The sequence below is a fragment of the Neolamprologus multifasciatus genome, chromosome 7 (genome assembly GCF_963576455.1).
Source record: "Neolamprologus multifasciatus chromosome 7, fNeoMul1.2, whole genome shotgun sequence".
NCBI lineage: Eukaryota > Metazoa > Chordata > Actinopteri > Cichliformes > Cichlidae > Neolamprologus > Neolamprologus multifasciatus.
The window spans coordinates 2,646,719-2,662,865 of NC_140445.1; the positions used below are offsets into that span (position 1 = coordinate 2,646,719).

At 42.2% G+C, this 16,147-nt stretch overlaps 1 protein-coding gene across 3 annotated transcripts in view; it reads right to left on the reverse strand.

Moving 5' to 3' along the window:
• Positions 1 to 1,243: 1,243 nt before the first annotated feature.
• vps9d1 (VPS9 domain containing 1) overlaps positions 1,244 to 16,147 on the reverse strand; it is a 50,768-nt gene continuing 35,864 nt past the window's right edge. For 2 of the 3 annotated variants that reach the window (XM_085165435.1, XM_085165433.1), the window contains 2 exons: positions 14,302 to 14,418; positions 1,244 to 2,962 (listed from right to left, as the gene is read on the reverse strand). In XM_085165435.1, coding sequence (XP_085021561.1) covers positions 14,307 to 14,418 — 112 coding nt within the window. In that variant the 3' untranslated portion in view covers positions 1,244 to 2,962; positions 14,302 to 14,306. Of the gene's footprint in view, positions 2,963 to 14,301; positions 14,419 to 15,315; positions 15,425 to 16,147 lie in introns of those variants that run through there. The other variant, XM_085165434.1, reaches the window with a different exon arrangement.

The window sequence follows — 16,147 nt, forward strand, 5'->3', positions numbered from 1 at the left end:
GAGACGTATGGTATCCTGGGGGATCACGTCTCAGGTGTGGACCAGGGCATCACTGAGCTGAGGTGCAACCTGACAGTGTTGGACTGACTGATAAGGTCTCAGAGGTGTTTTATTGGATTAAGGACAAGGAGAGTGGGGGCCAGTCAACGGTTTTAATTCCTTCACGCTCCACAAACTGCCTGCATACTCTCTCCTGTGAGGCCGGGCATTGTTGGGCCTCAGCCAGGACCCAGTGCACGGCCCGAAAATAGCTCCAAGTATTTTTCATCCTGATACCTACCTACACCTCATGCTAACTGCAGTGGCACTGGCCTTATACAACTGCAAAAAACTAGTGAAAAACATCAGTGTCCTCCGCCTGGAAAACCAGCCATGTTTCAGGGCTGTGTCATTGTTATCTTCATTAACTTTGAAGCAGCTGAAACTGATTAAGCCCCTTAACTGACCAGATTAATATCCCAGAAGTTTAATTTGTTGCTGTACTTAAAAAAAAGAAAGAAAAATTCCTGTAATTATTTTTGAGTTAATATTTAACCAGTTAAACAAATTTCTCAGCCAACTGTAGCAAGAGGAGCCTATAGAGAATTTATCGGGCTCGTCTTGGAAAAAATGTTCTGATTACAAAAAAGTTGCCAGACCGAAAAAAAAGAAAATGTCCAGAATTACTGGAATTTAAGCCATTGAAACTGAAACGTAGCACGAACATTGTGGATAGTCTGTAGCACACAGCTACATTAGTGATATAGAAGCAAAAACAGCATAAATGTGGTAAAGAAGCTGTTTGGTGAGGCCGAGCAGACACCTGCTTAAGACGACGCGCCAGTAAGGCTTCTAAATGAGTGAATTAAAAAAGAATCCTTAGAGTTTGTACAGACGCGTGAACTCCAGAGAGGTTATTTTCTATCAGGCTGCAAACGTACTTATTAATGTTGTAAACTTGGATACTTGAACATGTGAAACTGACTTGCTCCCGGTGGTCATCAGAGGAACTGCAAGTTTTACAGCTTCTCCTGAAATTTTATACATTTTGGAGCTTTTGAAATTTTACTTCAACAATTTCAACATGTTGTATTAATACAGTCAAACATCTTTACACTGACAGAAAGGGAAGGTTCACTCGTCCGGCACACTTAAGATAAAAGATGACATCATTGCCAGGCTCAAAGTCATCAAACGCATTTTGACCATTTCAGTTGAAATTAATTTTTCCCTCTACAGGGACAAAAAAGAAAAGGAAACAAAACAAATCAACATTTCTTCTCTTTATTGTCTAATTTGTCCAACACATTCATCATTTCTAAAGTTTCACAGTACAGCAGTTCAATAAAACCGTGACCCAGTGGACAATAAATCATTTACATTAAATCGACGCCTTAGTCGTCTTTACAAAACACATTCTGACATTTTTATTAATTATGTAAACGTTACAGAGGCGAGTCTTTATGTAATTGTCAGAAATTGTAGGCAGTAGTAAATTCTCCCCCAAAAAATGTCACATGTTTTGGGAGGATACAAAAAAGGAAAAAAAAGATACAACCAGTAAACTGAAGTGTAAATGATTCTGAAGTGTAGCTCACGTTGACCTGCACTGAGGATTTCTGGGATTTAAAGAGCTACTGGTTTCCACCAAATCTGCAGGAAATTAATCTAAAGAAGAAAAGAAAGTGGACCCAACTGATTCTCGTCCCAGCACTGAAGACTCAGCTTCCAGAGAAAAGACAAATATTCAATATGTGTAGCTGTGAAGGGAGGAAGGAGTCAAAATAAGGTTTAAAACTCTATGAAGATACAAAATAACCTGGATAATGTGAGTGTGCAGTCCCTGTGACCTGGTGTCCAGGAAAACATCCACATGAGGAGAAAAGCAACCCGAGTGCCTGCAGCTAGTAAAACCCAACCTAAACACTGCAGCGCTCCTCCTCCTCCGAGTCCGTCTGAACATCCAACACAACCTCACCTCTGAATGCCTCAAAAACACACACAAGCATTCAAAAATTATAAATGTGCATCATTTCTTTAAAAAGAGTTTCTCTACAACAGACTTTCCAAATCACACCCCACACTGCAAACTTCAGAAGTGCTTTTAAAATCAAACTCCTTCACATTTTAATCGTTTCCTGAATCAGGTGATTAAGTTTCGACACATTATCCCTTTTCCTCATTAAAGCCACATTCACACGGCTTTTCTTTGATGCCGATGCGACAGTTTTATTCGTCTTACTGTATGTAAACATCACTTCACTCCAAGCCTCCTGTGGATAAATGCTCAGCCCCTCCCCTCTGGAAGCAGAGGAAGCCGAAACACCAACGTGCAGCTGTGCTGGGGACGTGCAAGTCGATGAGTTTGGGAAATCTGAAGTTAAAGTCATTCATGCATAACTGGAATGTGAGCTACAAACAGCAACTGCTCTCATTAAACTGCATTTTAATAACTACATACTTGAAATAGAGCAACAATTAGTCCAACTGGTGCCAATAAAGGTGGAAATCAGCATTAGCAACTCTTTTCTTTCATCGAAGCCCACGCTAATTATTCTCAGTAACATGTTAACACATGAATATTTGCCTCAGACATAGTTGGAGGAGCCTGTCGGCCCCTGCAGGGAAGCGGTCATCGTGCCGCGCTCAGGTCGCGGACACGAAAAGGTCAAAAACATTTGAGATGGAGAGAAGTAGCAGTTCAATCCTTTCTGCAGAGAAAGGCGTGTGCGAAGAAGTCTGGACAGCAAACACAGCAATCCTTGGATAAGTCCAACATCAACCAGTCTGAAAACACAACACAGGTCCCAAAGCAGGCGCTGGTGGGGTCAAAAAGGCTCACCGGCACCAGTTTAGTCCCTCTGGTTGGTTAAATGTAACGTACGTCTGTATGTGTGCAAGAAAATATGCATATGCAGGTTCAGCTGGAGCCTTTATGTACTGCAGCAGGGGCCACGGGGTGAACGGAAGGATGTGCAGCAGCCTACAACACACAGCGGGGAAAGATTTTACTGGCAATACATTTGAAAATATAATATCTACACTGCATGAGGCCATTTCTGTATCCTCCCTGATCTTATTGAAGAGGATAAAGGAAACAAGTATCCCATCTTGCAGGGGGTTTGGGTGGTGGTGGGTATTACAAAAATTCATAATGCACCCTCTGAACACCAACCAGGTCAGCGGTGAGTACTTTCAGGGTAGGGTTAGATTAAAATACTCTTTTATAACGTCTCTAATTGTCATGTCCAAAAAACAAAACTACAAAGCTTAAATATACACATTAAAAAACACAAGGAAACATAAACTAGTAGTTAAGCGTGCGCCTAACATGAAACCTCAAATTAAACGGGTCACTGGAGGACCAGCAGACGTCTCCTGATGAACACTGAGATTCATCTTTCACACTGATGAGCTAATAAACTAAACTTGTTTTGTTGCTTTCATCAGCTCCAAACACAGTGACTGGAAACAACCAGGTGAGGAAAGGCCAAAAGGACTCTTCATTACTCTGAGCGCCTCAGAGCACACAGCGGCAACAAGTAGAGCCATCACGTCGTTACGCATCCTCGATAATCCAGAAAAGGAGCGACTACAATACCCCATCGGCCTTTTATGGCTGAAGGGGAAAAAGTACTGCAAGTAACTACAAGCAGTCTTTTATTTTAAGTTGACGTTTAGATGTGTGAATGGCTCTGCTCCCAATTCAGTCAGATAACTCAGGCGTAAAGGTGTAACCACAAGGGGAGCTGTCAATGCAGACTGCAAGTCATCACAATGTAAAAGCGGTTGGTTCGGTCGTCTGTTGAAGTCCACAGATCTGGAACAAAGTGTTCATTTGATGCTTACATCTTCAGACATTTTGCTGCTGTTTCCAACTGTTTGATCTCATATTGGTACTGATTGGTTATTCAGCCTAACCAAGGACCTGGTCTGCATATTAGCTGCGGGTAGAACTACGTGCACAGTATTCACAAATATATCAAAAGGTTATTTGTTATGGAAGTTTCTTTGACCCATTTGTGTTGCTGATGTTTTTACCACCTTGGTGGAAACAATCAGGTGGTACAGCTGCTCTTGGGTGATGCCTGCAAATGCAGGAAGATTGCGACTTGAAGCTCTGCAGTGATTGGTCGATTAGAGCAGTAAGACTCTGGGATGAAGGAACTCTGCATTGTTATTTTGAAATACACGTTACTGTTTTTTGAGACGGCTGCCGTGTGAAATATCCCGATATAAGACATCTATCGTCCCATAACGATATAAAATCACAAAAATGTAACATTTTCTGTAAATTCTGTGAATCTCAACTTGCGTGAAGTGTTTCCAGCTGCGCGTCGTGTAGCTGGAGTCGAGTGTTTTAACCGATGCATGAAACGATACATTTTTAGACATAAGTTGTAACGGCGCCGTTTTCTTTGTGAGTATTTATTACACGGCGTGCTGCGGGGAACAGCCTGTTCTAACGTTTGAGTCTAAGGTTGATTTTTTAGCACCTGGCGTCTCTTTTTTTTACTTCTCATCCGTAAATAATCTGCTCTTTCACGTGATTCAGTTTATTTTGAAAAGTCTCAACAGGATCTTGAGCTTTATTGTGAAAGGTTTATGTGGAACATAAACAAGCGGACACGCGATGCTGTTACCGTCGTTGTTGCTAACGACAACACATAAAAACAGGCGCTTGTCCGTCCGTAGTGTGGTTATATTAAACATAAGAGAAAGAGAGAACTTTAATAAATTAATATAACCACTACAGCGACCATCAAAACAATGAAAAAAATATTTTGCGACATCACGAAACAAACGATAGCGTAAAATGAAACGATAGATGTTTTTATATCGTCATCCGATATATATCGTTATATCAAACAGCCCTATTTGCTACACAGGATAAAATGTTTGTAATGTTGCAGTAACATGAGTAAGCTACTCTGCAGCCACGCTAACATTTCAGTCCGGGTCAAAAACATGACGTTACCATTTTAAATCAACCATCTGCCGTTGCCGTGTGAGCAAATTAAGCAAGTATTTAACAATTTTTTTAAAACAGTCATAATCAAACTATTAGGTATGAACGTACTGGTTCCCACTAACACATCGTGGCATGCCCAGCTACAGTAATGTGTCAAACAGCTGCTTTTTGGTAAGCCAACATTGTCATTTGTTAGGCGACCTCGCTGCACATTAACGATAAGTCCTCCAGTTTCCTCTGACCTGCACTTGATGTTTTGCACTTTTCAGCATTTTGCTGCAGATTGATGACTTGTAAGTGTGCTTCGTGGTCGTGTCTCTGCTCCACTGTCAGTGTTGGTAACTTTCAGTGACTAGGATTAAACGTGCAGTAAGAATAACTGCTGACAGTCAGACGTAACGCACGTCGACTCGTGTTTGATGACTGTTTCTTACTTCATAGGCGGTCTGGGATTTCTATGGTACATTATTAAAAACAAGCATTCAAACCAATCTGAACTTTGATCATCTTTAAAGCCAAAGCCACGGAAAAGCATCTACACCTCATATACAGTGGGGCAAAAAAGTATTTAGTCAGCCACCGATTGTGCAAGTTCCCCCACTTAAAATGATGACAGAGGTCAGTAATTTGCACCAGAGGTACACTTCAACTGTGAGAGACAGAATGTGAAAAAAAAATCCATGAATACACATGGTAGGATTTGTAAAGAATTTATTCGTAAATCAGGGTGGAAAATAAGTATTTGGTCACCTCAAACAAGGAAAATCCCTGGCTCTCACAGACCTGTAACGTCTTCTGTAAGAAGCTTTTCTGTCCCCCACTCGTTACCTGTATGAATGGCACCTGTTTGACCTCATCATCTGTATAAAAGACACCTGTCCACAGCCTCAACCAGTCAGACTCCAAACTCCGCCATGGCCAAGACCAAAGAGCTTTCGAAGGACACCAGGAAAAGAATTGTAGACCTGCACCAGACTGGGAAGAGTGAATCTACAATAGGCAAGCAGCTTGGTGTGAAAAAATCAACTGTGGGAGCAATCATCAGAAAATGGAAGACATACAAGACCACTGATAATCTCCCTCGATCTGGGGCGCCACGCAAGATCTCATCCCGTGGGGTCAAAATGATCATGAGAACGGTGAGCAAAGATCCCAGAACCACACGGGGGGACCTGGTGAATGACCTGCAGAGAGCTGGGACCAAAGTAACAAAGGTCACCATCAGTAACACACTACAACGGCAGGGAATCAAATCCCGCAGTGCCAGACGTGTTCCGCTGCTGAAGCCAGTGCATGTCCAGGCCCGTCTGAAGTTTGCCAGAGAGCACATGGATGATACAGCAGAGGATTGGGAGAATGTCATGTGGTCAGATGAAACCAAAGTAGAACTTTTTGGTATAAACTCAACTCGTCGTGTTTGGAGGAAGAAGAATACTGAGTTGCATCCCAAGAACACCATACCTACTGTGAAGCATGGGGGTGGAAACATCATGCTATGGGGCTGTTTTTCTGCCAAGGGGACAGGACGACTGATCCGTGTTAAGGACAGAATGAATGGGGCCAAGTATCGTGAGATTTTGAGCCAAAACCTCCTTCCATCAGTGAGAACTTTGAAGATGAAACGAGGCTGGGTCTTCCAACATGACAATGATCCAAAACACACCGCCCGGGCAACAAAGGAGTGGCTCCGTAAGAAGCATTTGAAAGTCCTGGAGTGGCCTAGCCAGTCTCCAGACCTCAACCCCATAGAAAATCTGTGGCGGGAGTTGAAAGTCCGTGTTGCTCAGCGACAGCCCCAAAACATCACTGCTCTTGAGAAGATCTGCATGGAGGAATGGGCCAAAATACCAGCTACTGTGTGTGCAAACCTGGTAAAGACCTATAGTAAACGTTTGACCTCTGTTATTGCCAACAAAGGTTATGTTACAAAGTATTGAGTTGTATTTTTGTTATTGACCAAATACTTATTTTCCACCCTGATTTACGAATAAATTCTTTACAAATCCTACCATGTGAATTCATGGATTTTTTTTTCACATTCTGTCTCTCACAGTTGAAGTGTACCTCTGGTGCAAATTACTGACCTCTGTCATCATTTTAAGTGGGGGAACTTGCACAATCGGTGGCTGACTAAATACGTTTTTGCCCCACTGTATAAGCAGACATTCAACCTAAATCTGCTTCTCCGGCACAAAGCTGATTGCTGTTGCTGACAGCTCTGTGCAGCACAGCAGTCCGCAGAGTTCAATACTTGGCTGTAGTGGAATCATTGTGTCACTGGGAGTTTTGGGAGATTCCAGTTGAGAAATGTCACATTTTGTAACGTGCAGTGTCATCACGCCCCATCCTGCAGAGCAGCACCTTGGGTGCCAGACAGGCCATCCAGTGACACTCTCATCCCTCGGTGTAATGCATCAGTCTCAGTCTACTTCACTCCGGCTATCGCGCCATCTCAACAACAACCTCTTTTCACAACTGCATCCACACTTCAAACCTTCCTCCAGATGAGCTTTTCAGAATGATGCCAAAACTGGAAATGTGTCCGCTCGTTTAACAGCAGCTCAAAACTAGGGCTGCCACGATTAGTCGATTAGTCACGATTATGTCGACTATCAAAATCGTCGACGACTGATTTAATAGTCGACGCGTCGTTTGAAGCTTTGTAAGATCCCAAAAGACGCAGGAATAAGTAGTAGGATTTAAGAGTGTAATAACGGACTGAAACAGAAGATGGCAGCACTGCATGTACAAGGATGCCAGCTGTTTAACTCAGGTTAAACATGATATATAAGTCACTTAGACAACTTAAAAATGTTATTGTTTGGCTTTTTTCAGTATTTTATTTGTTCCTGAGTAAATCGGTTTGGCTGAGATTAAAGTTATAGTTTTTACACAGCTGAATAAACTAGGGGTGCAACAATACTTGTATCGATATCGAACCGTTCGATACAGTGCTTTCGGTTCGGTATGCATATGTATCGAACAATACAACATTTTTAATTTATTTTATCAACTTTCCTTCTGACGATGCTGTCTGTGTTGAGCGCTCAGTGGATCTGCGCTCGACAGTGCAGCCTAGGCGGAGTAGTCGAACACAGATTCACTGAGCGCAGGGCAAGCTAGCGAGACAGAAGCTAGGCTAGTTGCAACATGGCAAATTGAACCTCCCCCACCCTCATTCAGATCTGGCGTTTGGAACTATTTTGGTTTTCATGTGACGTATGACCCTGAAGGTAAGCGCGTCATGGACAAAAGTAAAACAGTATGTTGGCTGTGCCAGCAATGCTCAATTGGTGGGAACTAGTGTGTTAGCGCAGTTAGCTCGTTAATGTCTTCCAGCCCCACTCATGAGGCGATCCGCGGTAGCTCGTTAACGGAGATTTTCCGTGTTGTGACGTTAACGTCATTTCAGATTAACGCTGACAGCACTAGTGGGAACACAACCAATATGACTGCACATTTACTCTGACATCATCCTTGTGCAAAGACAAGTGGATGCAGACAAAAACAAGCAGCATGCTACAAACTTTAGCCGAGTCATTTAGACAGCCGTTAGCACATGATTCTCCTTATGGGGACCTGATATGTTTAATATGCTGCTGAGAATATAGCCCAGAAGAAGCGTATAGTATAGCTTTTATTTTGGAAAGAGACATTTCTCCATAATAAACTCTCTTTTCCAAAGATGAGTGATTCCTCAATCAGATACAGGGCTCGCAAAATCGCTAGCCCGACGTCCTGGGGCTTTTTTCCAGTCGGGCTACCAAAATCTATCTCTGCCCTGCCCGTCGGCCTATCGTAGGAAGGAAAAATATATGTCAATGCTTTTGCATTCTTTCGGAAATGTAGCTGGGTAATTATGTCATTGGCATCGGCCACTGTCAATATGTGACATACTGAAATCGCGTTTGAATTTGCGCTTGTTTTTTGCTTTCACTTTGCAATCGCGTGAACTGTGTATAGAGAGCGACAGTACTGATTGGTGAGTGATGATAATTTGCACCAATTCCTCTGACATCGTCTTATCAATCGTTAGCTTACTATGCAAACATGACAAGTGAAATCTCCCGCAGCTTAAACATGTGAGAGGTTGATCGCGCAGAGAATCGCTGAGCGTTATGTGAGTGTCTGTGTAAAAGCAGCAGGATATATATTTTAGTTCTGCTGAGCCAAATAAGACAGGTCAGGGTGAAGAAGTGACAAAACGGAAAAGTTATGACAAATCAGACTATAAGGCAAAAAGAAAGTGCAGCTTTATGGTTTCATGGACAAACGAATTTCTGTGGCTGCAATAGGACGAGCTAAATAACCAGGGCTGCACATAAGTGGTCCGCAGGTGCGCATTCGCTGTCAAAATAAAAACGCGCACAAGATAAGAAGTTGCAACTCGTGTTTGCGTACATAAGATTTTCAGGAGGAGGACAGACATTTGTTTAGAACTCTTAAAGATGTCGAAGAAGCTCCTTTAAGCAGTTACTGTGATGTTCCTCCACCTCCAAAGAAATGTCAGAAGGAGTCCGAACCACAAAAGAAGCGCGTATTCTCGGAAAAGTGGTTGCAGGAGGTGAGCTGGCTTCAAACAAATGATGAACGCACAGAGATTTGGTGCAGAATGTGCCGTGAAAATTTAATAAATGACAAATTAATAAAAAGGCATGAACATTTTTTTGTATCGAAAAAATATCGAACCGTGACACCAAAGTATCGAACCGAACCGTGAATTTTGTGTATCGTTGCACCCCTAGAATAAACGTCAAGCAGACAGCTGATTATCAGAAGTGTGAGATGCTCGAGAATTTACTCCGGTGTCCTGTTATATTTTAGATAGCAAGGAGTTTATTAAACTTCACCGAAACAATCTGCAACTTTCATTAAAATTTAATAAACTATCATCTTGTCTTTATTTTTAGTTAGCACCAGTGTTGGGACTAACGCGTTATTAAGTAACGCGTTACAGTAACTACGTTATTATTGTGGTAACGAGCACGGTAACTAGTTATTATGCCAAAATCAGGAACGCGTTAGTCGTTACTGGGATTTAGATAGGGTCGTTACTCGTTACTTCGTGTGGTGGCTATCGCGGAGCTTCCACAGATTCTGTAACATTAGCAAGTGGTGGAGGCAGCAGGTGGATGAGAGAAAGGGGACGCAGAAGGAAAAGAGACCCGAGGCGGCCGCCGGTCCAAGTGTGAACTGAACTTCAGGTAAGAAGTTATGACCTGCAGTCTCTGGGTCAGATATAAACCAAGTTTAGGTGGAGTTTATTTTCGTTATTCTGACTTTTTCCGTACTGCGTACTAGCTAGCATGACGGAGTTTCTATACAGCTGGGTGGGTGCTATGAAGTTAATGATGTTGAACTTTATTTTGTTAAGTTATTAGAGTTGCCAACCATCCCGTCTGGTATTCAGAGAAAATATTACGCGTTTCTTATTGAGGTGAAAAGGAACAGTTTGTCCCGTAATTCAGCTACAATGAAAAAGACACAAAGCTGGAGTTATTCTGTGTCTTTGCTGCACAGCTGCCTCTTCTTCTTTCATTCTCCCCCTCCCTCTCCTGTTTCTACTTCAATCATGAAAACTGATCAATGATCAGCTGATCGGCTCTCTTGTTTGTTTATCGCCCACTTTGCGCCAGAAACCGGAAACCAGCCGATATCGCGTTAAACAACAGCAGCACGTTTAAGCTTGATCAGCTGTTGTTAGAATTTATTTAATATTAATTTCTAGTATCAGCTGATGTTTGCTGGAGCCACAGCTGTAAAGCTGCTGGTCATGATGGTTTGGTTATCTGGTGAGAGGGAAACATGAAGATGAAACCAGGAGACGTCCTTACTGAATCATCAGAGCTGAACAGGTGATGGAGAAACAGGTTTACCTTTTAGGTGACATGAATGAGTTGAAGGGAAGTTATGAACTGTTTCTGAGAGACAGATAACCCCAGGATCCTTTTCTAAGTAGCTGACAGCTGGTAACTGTGCAGGTGCGATCCGCACCTGAAGATGCAAAGTTTTGCCAGGGGGGCAGGTAGGGCATTAACAGGGAGAGGGGGGCACAAAGAAATACTTTTCTTTCTTATTCTCATTTAAAATGTCTAGCTTTTAAAAAATAATTATCTGAATCTTACAACAAACGATTGATAGATTGATGCATATATACCATCAAAACAGTGAACATCACTGTCACAACAGCGTTTGTTTTCATTCAAAGGCTTTATGATTTTTCCTATAATGGCGGCCGGTCTCTAGTCAAAACGCCCGGGCCGATTTTTTTGTCCCCGTCCAGCCCTGTATGCAGCTCATCTGCAGTCTGGTGTTACCTACATCTTCCTATTCAGAAGGCAGAATTTCAGAGTTCTGAGTACAATCAAAGCACCACGACTGCAGTTTTTGTGTTGGATGTAAAAGGCGCACATGACGCTGTGACGTAGGCTAGAATCATGGCGGCAGTCAATGACGGTCCAGGCATGGGATTTCTCTCGTGGAAATATGCACATTATCTTTTCCTTTCTATTGGTAGGTGGCACAGTGCACTTTGGCAAGTAAGCAAGCTAGAAGACTGGCAAAGTTATGGAAGCAACACATTAACAAGAGAATTCTGAGTAAAACCAAAGTTACTTTCCCTAGTAACTAGTTACTTTGAAAGTAACTTGAAGTAACTGAGTTACTTTTGATAGAAGTAACTAGTAATGTAACTAAGTTACTATTTTAAAGTAACTTACCCCACACTGGTTAGCACATACCTTAAACACTTAAAGCTGTAAGCTAATGACAGTTATATAAGAGCAGATGCTGCTGGTGCAATAAGCTGTACGTTTTACGTCCAATGGATGATGATCTGATTAGTCGACTAATCGCAAAACTAATCGGTGACTAGTCGACTATCAAAATAACCGTTTGTGGCAGCCCTACTCAAAACACAACAAGTAGTATCCATCGGTCAGTCAACTCAGACGGGTCGTGCTGCAGCTTTTTGCTGTGAAATTGGCGGCGTTCTCCTTTTTCCATGACCAACAGCACTGAATTGTGTCAGAACAGACTTCTCTAATGTTTGTGTATGATTTTTAAAAACTGTTTACAAACCAGACTTTTGCTGGTGGCTGACACGCAGTTCCTGAGAGCACACGGCAAGCAGGAGACAAACGGCACAAAGGAGATTTGGTTGAAGAAAAACAAAAAATAAACAGACTGGAGTCAATTTATTCATCCGAGTGGTTGCAGGGCCTCCTGCTACAGACTCAGGTTTTACTCAGTTTTGGGACGCGAGGGCTGCAGAGGGGCTAGCAGTAAAGGCTGACTCCCTGGTAAAGCCACGACGCTGAGGATGAGCCATGATAGACACAGACATGGCACTCCATAAATCCACTTTTCTTCTTTCAGTGTTTGCATGGATTCTAATGCAGATGAAGTGCTAGCTAAAGCAGAAAACTTCTGTCACGACTGGATAACTTGAGCTAATTCATCCAAACTCACAAGTTTGATCAGCCTTGTAAATTTGCCAGGCTGACAACTTCCTGCAGTACGAGCTATGCAAGCTGGAGGCAGTTAGCTGTAACTTGGCTATCCAAGGTTGCATTTGAGTTCAACTTTGTGATTAAACTAATCAGAGAAACCAGTTGTTTTTCAAACTCTAAACACCGGTCAGAGGTCACAGGTATCATGTGGTTATTAACTTTTTGTTAACCCAGGTTCAGGCTCTGCGTGCACTCACATAAAAGGGGGCAAATATATTTATTTTACAGTGACAGCGGCAAATAAACTGCATGCAGTTCAACATTAAAGGTTACTCAGTATGTTCAGCACCGACTCTGCACCAGACTGTGTGTTTTAATCTGTATTCTTGTAGCTGCCACTGCAGAAGTGTCAGATTCAGTGTCAGTGAACTTTTTTAGCATCACCATCTGAATGAAGGCAAATTCCAGTGACACTTTGCACTGCTGTAACTTTACAGCTGGGCTTCACTTGGCCAGTCAGGCATGGCTCAACAGTACATCTGTGATAACACCAGGAGAAATCTTTACATGATTTTAATAAGTTGCTATAGCAACACTATGTGTTTATGTTCCCTAATGCACACAACAATGAGACGAGCCCAAACACGTCTGACAGTCAGAAGCACGTCAGGCTCTGATGTTTTACTTGCAGCTGACCAGGTTGTGTCCACAGGTTACCTCACTGACCCATTAATCTCATTGATGCATCCCTCAGGTAGACGGTAATGAAAAGCTTACACTCTGCAGGACATTTAAGTCACTGTGCAATAGGACTGCCACAAACGATTATTTTGATAGTCGACTAGTCACCGATTATTTTTGCGATTAGTCGACTAATCAGATCATCATCCATTGGACGTAAAATGTACAGTTCATTGCACCAGCAGCATCTGCTCTTATATAACTATCATTAGCTTATAGCTTTAAGTGTTTAAGGTATGTGCTAACTAAAAATAAAGACAAGATGATAGTTTATTACATTTTAATGCAGATTGTTTCGGTGAAGTTTAATAAACTCCTTGCTATCTAAAATATAACAGGACACCGGAGTAAATTCTCGAGCATCTCACACTTCTGATAATCAGCTGTCTGCTTGACGTTTATTCAGCTGTGTAAAAACTATAACTTTAATCTCAGCCAAACCGATTTACTCAGGAACAAATAAAATACTGAAAAAAGCCAAACAATAACATTTTTAAGTTATCTAAGTGACTTATATATCATGTTGAACCTGAGTATCGAAAGACGGCGGTGGGTTTGAAAACGATTTGCCGGAGTCCGGTGCTCTCACGGCTCTAGTTAGCCTAGCCCCCGGCTAGCTATCAAGCTAGTGGGTAACAGACATCTCCGAAAACGTCGGAGCGCTTTTGAAAATATGTGGTGTCTTGATAAACTGAGCAGATATTTGAGGTTTACACAGCTACATTCTCGCCTGAAAATATGTTAAACGTTTATTTTGTGACCCAGAAAGAATAATAAGAGTAATATTAAAACTAACTAGCTGCTGCCATTGTTGGAAACTGAGCTGGGCTGCGCTATGAATTCTGGGACACAGCTTCTTCTTCTTCGGGGTTTAACGGCAGCTGGCATCCTTGTACATGCAGTGCTGCCATCTTCTGTTTCAGTCCGTTATTACACTCTTAAATCCTACTACTTATTCCTGCGTCTTTTGTGATCTTACAAAGCTTCAAACGACGCGTCGACTATTAAATCAGTCGTCGACGATTTTGATAGTCGACGTAATCGTGACTAGTCGACTAATCGTGGCAGCCCTACTGTGCAATAACACGAATGTCACAATAACCTTTACAGAAAAGCTCATCTTCAAAGCATCCATGTGAAGTATGGATATCCCCTTACCTGTTTCATATAAGCTTTCCCGCAGGAAGCTGAGCTACGCCGGCGTGCAGAGACTCAACATAGGCCAAAGCACTCTGCATGGAGGTGAGGCAGTATCCCTCCTCTCCTATCAAATAGCTGAAACAGAGAAGTGGATGATAGTAAAAGGTTTTATAGTTTTACACTAACAATTTTTCTCCACTTTTGGAGTTATGAACACATTACATGGTGAGCAGGATGAGCAAAAGAAAGTCATGGATGCTTGAAGATCAAGTCATAACCAAGGAGGTTTTTTAGAGACAGCAGACGAGGACTCAACTCTGAGTCCGGGGCTAAGAGGATCGAGACACGAGAGGGGACAGAAAGAGGAAAGCGATAAGATGCTTATCGCTCAGCTGTTATCTGGAAATTCTGAACAAAACGTGCATTTGAAGGAAAAAAGGAGAAGAAACATTTTGTGAAGCCACTACACTTCGCGGGATTTCTGCATCAATTACTCATAAAATGCCCTCCGATCTTTATCCAAGTCACAATCATAGACAAACTGATCAGGGTAGCAGTGCACAAACAGTTGCACTTTCATGTTATCAGTGAACACAGCGTTTAATCCTTCACACTGCAAGTTAACTCCTTAATTAATGAATTTACAGTCAACTTTTTTCCCCTCAGATGAAAATATCAGACACATTTGTGGCTGAGTTTAAAGTCAAACTTCTTTTTACTGCTCTGATTTGAGTTAAGCGTACGTTGTGATTCGAGGTCAGTTATTTCTGTTAAATTCACATTTTTTTAAAAACCCATTTTTCTATACTTTTCATGCAGCTTTTACTTCAATGCATTTCTGTGAGAACGGGAGTCTCTCCTCTAACGTGAACCATCTAAACAAGCAAGGACTTTATTTGCACTTTTATAGAGAAGAAAACCAAATCCCAAATATCCTGACATTCTGACAATGCCAGTCTAACCAACCGGCTTTTACAATCCACTCTTTTTGGAGACATGACGAGACCTTTTGGGTGTGGTGTGTAAACTCACATGCTACTCTGCCAAAGACGTATGGCTCAAGCCGAACAGCACTTGGCTGCTTCTGGTGACATGAGCGTGCTCTGCACCAATCATCATCAGAAAAGAACAAAACTTCAGCCTGAAAAACATTTGATTTGGATGTTTAACCCTGACAAAGATGAAAACTGGAAGCTCTGCTGTTGCTTTGTGTTTGTTTAGATCTGCGCAGAAGACCCAGTGTCAGCATCATTTCTCATGGTCAGTGTGTTTGCTATTTATTGTCACGTTTGGGTCTCCAGCAGACGTCGAGCAACATCAGCAGTCAGATTCTAATCAACATAATTCTGAATTCAGTTTTATTTGATGAAATACTTGTGACTTCGATAACAATAATGTTCTCAAGTAAGGATATTTTTAGCCAGCTAGCTCTTATTTAGCTACTCTGCACAAACAGGGCCAACGTTAGCGGACCAGTTTAAAATAACCATCAGCAACTTCTCAGATGAGTCTGAATGAACTAGCAGGCGCACTAGTCTTCAGTATCTTTAGCTAGAAGAAAGAAATTTGGTTTAGATTTGATTCCAAAATCCAAACTCTCCCTCTACATAAAGAATATACAGCTGATGCCGACTGCAGTCTTCACCCGAGGGCCTGAAACGCTACAGCCAACTATCTAGCCCCTGTTTGTTTGCTCACTAACGCTGTCGCTGGCACCACCTGAAGCCACATTAGTGTTTTCTTGTCCTTTTGTGGTGGTGTGCTGGTTGTTGTCAGTGATTGTTGCTCACTGCTGGATGGAAGCGCGACGCAAAGCAAAGCGCGACGCAAAGCAAAGCGCGACGCAAAGCAAAGCGCGACGCAA